The sequence below is a fragment of the Mandrillus leucophaeus genome, unplaced genomic scaffold (assembly GCF_000951045.1).
Source record: "Mandrillus leucophaeus isolate KB7577 unplaced genomic scaffold, Mleu.le_1.0 Scaffold78, whole genome shotgun sequence".
Taxonomy (NCBI): domain Eukaryota; kingdom Metazoa; phylum Chordata; class Mammalia; order Primates; family Cercopithecidae; genus Mandrillus; species Mandrillus leucophaeus.
This window is the reverse complement of record NW_012108474.1, coordinates 928,536-937,833: the sequence shown is the minus strand read 5'-3', so window position 1 is coordinate 937,833 and position 9,298 is coordinate 928,536. Positions and strand designations below refer to the sequence as shown.

Sequence of the window (9,298 nt, the reverse complement as noted above, 5' to 3'; positions counted from 1 at the left end):
TTTCAATTAACAGTTTCCATTTAAGTTCACCTATGACTAAGCGCTTTGCATACGCCAGGATTCATGTGTTTTGGTTTGTTTAGAGACAAGGCCTCGCTCTGTGGCCCAGGCTGGAATCAGCTCACCGTAGCCTCAAACTCCTGGGCTCAGGTGATCCTCCTGCCTCAGCCTCCTGAGCAGACCAGACGATAGGTGTGAGCCACCATGCCCAGCTAATTTTTCTTTTTTTGAGAGATGGGGTTTTGCTATGTTGCCCAGGCAGGCCTTGAACTCCTGAGCTCAAGCAATCCTCCCTTCTCAGCCTCCCAAAGTGCTGGGATTATAGGCATGAGCCACCACCGCCAGCCTGGATTATTTTTAATGATGCCCACCTTGCCCCTGGCAGGTACTGTGCAAACACTTTACGCAGTCTCAGCCTACCCTCCCGACAGCCCTGGGCAGCATCGTCCTCCCCGTCCTCTGACGAGCACAGCTCAGAGAAGTCGGGCCACCCACCTAAGAAGTGGCAGAGCCAGCCAGGAGCCCAAGTCAAACACAGCCACGTGGACAGCGGTCCCTCCACGCTGCACCTCCTCAGGGACAGCCGTCCCTCCACACCACACCTCCTCCCTGCTAAGGGAGAGGCCGGCCAGTCCCTGCCCACATCAAGTGTCTGAGAACCAGGTCTGCCTCCCCGCAGGGCAGTCCTCTGGCCAGTGGCTCCTCAGTGTGGGAGTCTCCTTTTGGGCAGAGAGCAGCCTGGTGCGGCCCAGAACGCACTGGACGTCCCAGGGAAGCTCCAAAGAAAAACCCTCCATAGATCCGAGCCTGCTCCAGAGACCAGAGGTTCCGGACCGAGGGGCACACACAGTTCGGGTTTGTGTTACTTCCCTGGGACATCCTGATGTGGCCTGTTGGGGAGAAGAAGCCAGGGACACCCTATCCTGTTGGCTCCATGTCCCAAGTCACCCAGACCTGTCCCACACCCTCCCTGCTACACCATCTCTACTGAGGCCTCTGCAGGATCCATCTGGGACATCATGGAAGGCTCTGCTAACTCTCAAAGCCCAGGTACCATGGGGTCCAGATGTGGGCAACATTTTCCTAGAAAATCACGTAAGGAAGACCTCACTGCATCTCCCAGCCCTCCTCAGGGAACCGGAGGGGACCCGTTCCTCCCACACAGCAACCTCTACAGCCTCTGCTCAAATCCCCCAGCCTCTACCACAGCCTCCCTCTCCCCTCCCTTCCTTCTGTTAAACGAAATCTATAGGAAGCCCTTGGTGGCCGGGCATGGTGGCTCACACCTATAATCCCAGCACTTTGGGAGGCCAAGGCAGGAGGATCACTTGAGGTCAGGAATTCGAGACCAACCTGGCCAATATGGCAAAACCTTGTCTCTACTAAAAACACAAAAATTAGCCAGGCGTGGTGGCACGTGCTTGTAATCTCAGACACTTGGGAGGCTCAGGCAGGAAGAATCGCTTGAATCCAGAGACGCAGAGTTTGCAGTGAGCCGAGATCATGCCGCTGCACTCCAGCCTGGCCAACAGAGCGAGACTTCATCTAAAAAAAAGTTCAATGTCACCAAACTGAAGCTAAGTTGTTTATCTGAACTTCTGAGAAATCAGGGGAGTAATAACAGCCAAATCCCCAAACAGGCCGGTCCTGGTCGATACATTAAGGAGTTCTCCGCTTTCACCCTTACAAGAAAAGCAGTTTTGAAGGGAGCGATCCGTGTTTTCTGTCTCTGCTTTCCTCGGCCCTTCCGTCTAGAAAACCAACCTCCTCTCTTCAGCCCCCGGGAGCACTCCCTGCTCTTTGCAGAGCCCAGCGTTGCCCGAATCGAGCATCACCAATGAAGCCAAAGAGGACCTTTAAACTAAATTCGTCATTTTGTCTTGTGACAATTCTCTGGACCGACTTATGCCGGGAGGGAAAGACAGCAAATCAGACACTGTCCCAGTGGACGAGGAGGGAGATGTCCAATCCGCCGTGGGTCATCTCAAGCACCTACTTGGCTGGATGAAGGGACCCCTAGAGACCTCATAAAGCGCTGCTTCTGGGTGTGTCTGCGAGGGGGTCTCCAGAGAAGCCTGCCTGGGGGTCCGGGTCCTGAGGGGAAGACCCTCCATATGGACGGATACCATCAATCACCTGGGGGCCCAGAGAGAACAAAAAGGGGCCGGACATGGTGGCTCACACCTGTAATCCCAGCACTTTGGGAGGCTGAGGCAGGTGGATCACTTGAGGTCAGGAGTTGGAGACTAGCCTGGCCATGGTGACACTCCATCTCTACTAATACAAAAAAATTAGCCAGGCATGGCGGCATGCACCTGTAGTCCCAGCTACTCCGGAGGGTGAGACAGGAGACACGCCTGAACCTGGGAGGTGGATGCTGCCTTGAGCTGAGGTCACGCCACTGCATTGCATCGTCTGTAGCCTAGGAGACAGAGCCAGACTCTCTCAAAAAAAAAAAAAAAAAAAAGGAGGGAAAAGGAGTTCTGATCTTGTTCCTGGCACTGGGACTCTCTCCTCCTCCTCCTGCCCTTGGACATCAGAACCCCAGGGCCCCCAGCCTTGGAACTCCAGGACTTAACACCAGCGGTTCCTTGGATTCTCAGCCTTCAGCCCTGGCCTGAGAGTCACACCTTTAGCTCCCCTGGTTCTTCCGTTTCCTGACTTGGACTGAGCCAGGCTGCCAGCATCCCAGGTCTCCAGCTTGCAGATGGCGTCCCTCCTGGGACTTCTCAGCCGCCCTAACCACATGGGCCAATTCCCCTAACAAACCCACTCTCATCCGTCTATCGATCTCTCTCTCCAATACATTGGTCTGCCTCTCGAGAATCCCTACTGATGCAACGCGTTTCTGTACACTGGCTTCTGCCTGGGATCTCACAGGTGTGCCGGGGAATGAGCATTCCACAACCCATTTGGGAAACTGTGGAGGACGGTGTGAAAGGAAAGGAGAAGCTCAGGACCCCAGTTCAGGCTGCCAAAAGGACAAAACGAAGCTGAAGACCGAGCCGGGCAAGGGACTGCCTCTCCCCGTGTTCCTGGGCAGGTAACTACAGACGCGGGATCAGATCGCACTCTCCGTTCCCCTCATCTTGGGGACGCATCATCAGCGATCCCCGCCCCCCGCCCACTCCTTTTCTCTTCCCACCATGGGCTCAGAAACAGGATACCCCACAGCCCACTTTCCCCCTTTTAATACAGAGGCTCAAAACCATCGCTGGAGAAAGACCTCGACCTTGCCGAGACACGCTCCGAAGCCCACCGAGGCCTGTCCCGGGTATTTCTTGGTTTACAACTGAAATGGACCAAAAAGACAGTGGGCATCCTTCTGGATCATCTGATTCTGCAGGGGCCTACGCCTTTCGCCATCTTCGAGACATTTTACGGTCCTGGAGTTGCAGAAAACTTCGAGCAATGCGAGCGACTCTCGACCAGCGTCGCGACCGTCAAGTGCAATCGATCATCGCCAGTGGAGAGTGACCGGATATGAGACCCCTGCCCGACTCCAACATGGCCGCCCAGCCCACGACCGAGGCCTGGCCCGCCGCTGCCAGGAGCCAAGATGGCTGCATCGCGCGCTGACGTCACGCGCTGACGTCGCGCGCGCCCGGCCCCTTCCTGCCGGGACCCGGAAATGATCTCCCAAGGCGGAAGTAAACGGCGCGCGACGGTCGGTTGAAAAGTTGGCGGGCGCGGGCGAAGGCTGCGAGCGGGGTCGTCCGGGTGGTCCGGACAACTTCCCCGAGGGCCCGACACGCCCTGCGGCCAGCCCCGACCGTCTTACCTCAGTTTCCCCACCTGTAAGAGGGGTCAGCGGGCGGGTGCCTTTGCCATCGTCCTTCTCTAAATGCAGGGACGGAAGGCGGGCGCTGGCGGGACGGCCACAGGAGTCCAGGCCCGGCGCCTGCACGCGGGGCTCGTGCCCGGGAGTTTGACCAGATCGGGAGGCGGCAGGGGGCGGCGGCGAGGGGCCCTGGCGAGGGCACAGGCGGGACAGGGGGCAGCGCTGGCCGAGGCCCGGCGGCCAGAGGGAGCGGGAGGGAAGGTGCAGGGCCTGGGCTCCTGCTTCCTGGGCACATCTAGCTTTCGAGGGTCACACCGCGGGGAAAGGTGACCTTTTGAAAAGGTAATGGGGGCCGCGATCCCTCCAGAGGCTGTAGGGAGGATCCTGCCTGCCTCTTTCAGCTCCGGGGGGCTCTGGGAGCTCCAGGCGTCCTTAAAAGGGTGGTGGCGGCGTGACTCCAAACTTCCCCCCCTCCCCCGAAACGGAGTCTCCCTCTGCTGCCCAGGCTGGAGTGCAGTGGCGCCATCTCAGCTCACTACAACCTCGGCCTCCCGGGTTCAAGCGAATCTCCTGCCTCAGCCTCCCGAGTGACTGGGATTACAGGCGCAGGCCACCACCCCTGGCTAATTTTTGTATTTTTAGTAGAGACGGGTTTCCACCATGTTAGCCAGGTGAGTCTCGAACTCCTGACCTCAGGTGATCCGCCCACTTTGGCGTCCCAAAGTGCTGGGGTTACATATGTGAGCCACCGTGCCCGGCCTCAACTTTTTTTGAGACAGAGTCTTGCTCTGCCGCCCAGGCTGGAGTGCAGTGACTATCTCAGCTCACTGCAGCTTCCACCTCCCAGGCTCAAGCAATCCTTCCACCTCCGCCTCTCTCCAATAGCTGGGACTGCAGGTGCACACCACCACACCCAGCTAATTTTTGTATTTTTTTGTAGATAGGGTCTCACTGTGTTGCCCAGGCTGGTCTTCAACTCCTGAGCTCAAGGGATCCTCCCGCCTTGGCCTCCGTAAGTGCTGGGATTACAGGTGTAAGCCGCTACTTCCTGCCGCCTACTTTCTGTATTTTGCAAATAAAAGGTTTGCAGGTCACATCAAATATGAAGTGATTGATCTGTGGGGACGCAGGCACCTTCCTCAGAGCCCCCCCTCCCTCCCTTTCTCCCGCCCCAGCCAGCCTTGTGCATCTGCACGCACCTGGGCTGCTCAGGGGCTCTCTGCTGCCCACTGAGTGCGAGAAGTCTGTCGCTGCAGGGACCTGGGTGCTGCCACACGGGTGGAGAATCCATGGTGGCCGGTGGGAGGCCTCCAGCACAGACCCTGCACACCTGGAGGCTTCTGCTGGCAAAGCCCTGGGACCTAAGACCAGATGCCCAGGGCTACAGCCCACTTGGGATGACACACAGGGTCCCCAGATGGGTGCGTCTACCCCACTGACCCCCTTTTTGGGGTGCATGTGTCTGTTCTGGGGCTGCTTTGGGCCCCAGCGACTGGGGGTGGACGGTGTCGCCTTGTGAGAAGGAGCCCGTGTGGTAGGAGTGCCCTGTGGGCACAGGCCAGGCCCTGGAATGGTCTGTGCCTCACACACTGCGTTGGCAAGTGACTGCGCTGTTCCCGAGCTGTTGAGGAGCTCAGAAATCCAGGCCGGCATCTTTCTGCCCCACGTGGTGGTAGAGATAGCCACGAAGTGAGTGCCGGCCGCCCAGGGCCCCAGGCCCGTTTCCCGAGACAGGGCTTGGCGGCCTGTGGTCTGGTCTCCACATGGCAGGATGCGCATTCGAGGCCTGTGACCGATGGGGTGGGAAGTGGGGCACGCAGGAGCCCCACTCGTGTTGGGGTAACCTGGCTGTCCCCAGCAGCCGCCTCTGCATGGGGGCTTCTGGTCAGTTTGGGCCATCCTGGTGTCTCGCTGGGCTCTGCCAAACCCACTTGCCAATCCGATTTGGAAGACGGTCCCGTCTACATGGTTTCCCCAGGCCTGGAAACAGCAGAGGCACCACCCCCTGCACTGGGGGTCCCAGGATCCCCGATGGGCTATGGCGTGACCCATCCAGGCTCTTAGAGGCCAACCTGGACTCACAGGACGTCCTGTGGGTCGTGGTACAGGAAGGTCCTTGGGCCCTGACGCACTTCCAGTGGTGGCCAGGGAGCCCGGAATGTTTGAATGAAGCCATGGGGACGGACAAAGGCCAAAACACACCATCTTAACTTCTAATTTTCCTTGGGCAAAGTCACTGGACCTCTGTCATCCCTTTTTTTTTTTTTTTTGAGACAAGGTCTCCCTGTTGTGCGCTGTGGCGTGATCATAGCTCACAACAGCCTCCACCTTCCAGGCTCAAGGGATCCTCCAGCCTCAGCCTCCCAAAGTGCTGGGACGACAGGTGTGAGCCACTGCACCCAGTCTAGTCATCCCAAAGCAAGTGTCTGTCGGTGTGGGTGGGGACCCTCCCAAAGCCAGAAGCCCTGTCAGCCTGCTACACGACTCTGGCCACCACCCTGCGGATTACGGGCTCCTAGGAAAGCTGCCCCAGGGACCAGGATACCGGAGGTGGCCTGGGGCAGAAGGCGCGACTCTCCCTCCTCTTCCCCCACAGACCTTGGAAAGGTCTCGCCTCAAGGCCTCCCACCACCCTCAGCTGAGCAAACGTGTGTCTATTTTGGAATATCTGCAACGTCTTTGAGCTGGCGCCCTTGAAAGAGAGTAATTTGGTGTAGCCGGCGGTGGGGGCCTCTGAGCCCAGCAGGCTGTTATTTTGCCCATCGGTTCCCCTTAAACACATTCAAGCTCGGAGTGGGGGCAGCACCCCATCCCCAGGAGCCCAGCTGGCATTGTTTCCGGGGACACACTGACCTCCAGTCCTCAGGCCAGGAGCTAGGGCGTCCGAGGCTGTGGGGATCCACTGCCCAGCCTGCTTCCGTGCTCCCAGAGCCTCCTGCCTCGGGCCATACTTCTGGTTAGCAAAGCGATACCTGGGTTTTCAGGAGACGGCGTCTCTTAAGCAGGAATCCTCTGGCAATTGCAAATTGTAACCACGCACCGGCCTGCAGCTGTTCTGAGTAAACTGAGCTGCGGCAGGCACGCTACCCCGGCCTGGCCCCTAGCAGGTCCCTGACTACACAATGGAGGCCAGGTGTGGATGACAACCATGCACCCGGGATTCCCTTGACGTTTTCTGTGCTTGTGTTTAAGAGCTTAAATTGTTTTTGAAAATCACTTTAAAACTTTCACAGAGGACATAAGTCATTGCCGTGAGCTTCCTTTGGTTCAGAGGAGCTTCCTTATTTTCCTGGGCCCCACGTTTGCGGTTTTGTTTGCAGGGACTGAGCGAAGTCAGCACGTCCTCCACACACATTCACCCATTGCCCCCAGGCTGCCTGGGGCCGGCAGACCACAGGGTCCCGCTAGGACAGCCAGAGCCCTCTGCAGAGCCTAGGGTACAGGCTGGGGGAGGACGGGGCTAGCCCTGGGTCCCCAGCTCAGCACTTTGTTCCTCTGTTCCCTGGGGAGTTGACTGGTGTCGGGGGCTGTCTCCCTCACCCACTCGGAGTTGAGGCCACAGGCAGAGGCCAGTCCCGGGAGACTCTGCTGCCGCAGCTTCCAGCTAGGAGGGGGTCAGAGACCCCTGTGCCAGTGTGGGACCAAGCCCTAAGGTCAGTGTGGACGCCCCCGGCCTCATGTGCTTCCCCCGTGGTCTCGGCTGGCTGTAGATGGGGTCTCAGGCCCAGCTGCACAGTCCCATGTCTGGCGGGGCAGGAGCCCCTCAGGCCAGGGACAGCCATTTCTAGGCCAGCGGAAAGAGCTCTGCGTGTCTCACCCAGCGGCCCAATTAGTGGCCTAATTTCAGAACGGAGCCCCTGGCCTCCCGGGAGGCTGCAGTCACTCAGGTGGGGAAATGGCTGCCATTCTTCCCAACAAGAATCACTGAAGCCAGGTCCAGCTGTGGGGCCGGGGGAGGGAGGTTCTAGACCCCGAGGCTGACTCCAGCTCGAGGGGTCGGGGCCTGGATGTGTTTGGGGGTGTCCAACTTTGGTAGGAAAAATTGGTAGGAAAGTAGAAGTCAGTCTTCGAGACCCCGTCTTACTGAGGATGGCGTCTCACAGCCCCTCACACGGGAGTGGAGGTTACTGTACCCGCCCAGGTCAGCACAGGACCTGCTTCTGATTCTGGGGGTCCACACGACATGGGGGGGATGACTGGTGCCCCCCACCCCCAGAGACCTGAACCACCACAGAAGTGGGGTGAGAGACAGGACCTACCACATGCCTGGGACATGGGCCTGGAGCAAACCCAAGGCCCTCGGCTCACCCTGGCCCTGCCCCCACTTCCCTCAACCTCCTCCTGCCCTCAACCTTGGGCAGGTAGGCGGGCCAGGTCCACCGTGCAGGTACACACAGCCGCTTCTCCCCTGAGACGCTGAGGACCGGCAGGATCTGCCTGGGCCACAGGGCGGTGCTCACTCCAGGACGTGGTCCCACGGTCTGTGTCGGCTGTTCTGGTGGCCCACACCACACTCCAACCCGTGTCCTGATTTGCTGGGGGCACTGGCAGTGCTGGACATAACTCAGGCACCCTCGGTGACCTTTACTGGGTTCAGTGAATTGCCCAAAAGCCAGAACCTGGAGCCTTGAGGACCCCATTAGGAGACCCCCTAGGTCCTTCCAGATGAGCAGATGCAAAGGCCGTTTGGGGTCCTGAGAGCAGTCACAGAAGCCCCAGCTCTCACAACTCAGCTGCAGAGCTCAGGGTGTCCCCACCCTGGCCGTGGCCCCAAGCCACCTGCTGTCCCAGTGAATGCAGGGACATGTCCTGGGGTCCCCCCACCTTGCCTGCACCCTGGGGCAGCACACACCCTTCCCCCAACAGTCATTCCACCCTCTGGCGCCGGGCGGAGTGCTGCCCCCAGCCATAGGGACAGCCCCCAGGAGCCCAGATACTAAGGTGCATCCGGAGTCAGCACCCAAGGGCACAGGCAGGGCAGGCACCAGGGCCAGGGAGAACTCGTCTAGCCCCCACCGTGCCAAGAGGAGCAGCCATCTGCCCTGAGGAGGAGGCCTGGTGCCCTGGGCTTTAAGCTGCCCCACCCCACCCCCAAATCCGTAATAAAAATAATCCCTTCCCTAATGTGCCCCAGTTCCGGAGGCGCCTCTGATCCCGCCAACCCACATCAGGGCGGGAGGTGCAGGTGGCCCCGATTCAGTCACAGCAGCGAGGAGGCCTGCTGAGTGGTTTCAGGGACCTGGGCGCCCTCGAGGGACAGGCTCACCTCTCCCCAACCACCCCTGCAGGGCGCTGGGCCACCCCAGGCAGGCCGGGCAGTTCCTTGTGACACTGGGGAAGGCAGGACCTGCTCACAGGCTCCTGGCCCTGGCCCAGGCTTCCCCGGGGGTGGCCCAGCCTCTGCAAGGACTGAGTTTGGGGAGCTTGGCCCTGTGCCCCCAGAGGCTGCTGTTGCTGCCTGGGGGCCCCCACCTAGGATGCAACCTGGTGTGTGCGTCACCTGCTGGTACACGGCGC

General features: G+C 59.5%; 1 protein-coding gene across 1 annotated transcript in view; it reads right to left on the bottom strand.

Annotated features, from left to right (window-relative positions):
• The window catches only part of PRR25 (proline rich 25), a 12,546-nt gene extending 6,872 nt beyond the window's left edge, over positions 1–5,674 (bottom strand). The window contains exons 1-2 of the mRNA XM_011966912.1: positions 5,213–5,674; positions 3,796–3,970 (exon numbers count right to left, since the gene is read on the bottom strand). Of these exons, the coding sequence (XP_011822302.1) occupies positions 3,796–3,970; positions 5,213–5,560 (523 nt within the window). The 5' untranslated portion in view covers positions 5,561–5,674. The remainder of the gene's footprint in view (positions 1–3,795; positions 3,971–5,212) is intronic.
• Positions 5,675–9,298: the final 3,624 nt, after the last annotated feature.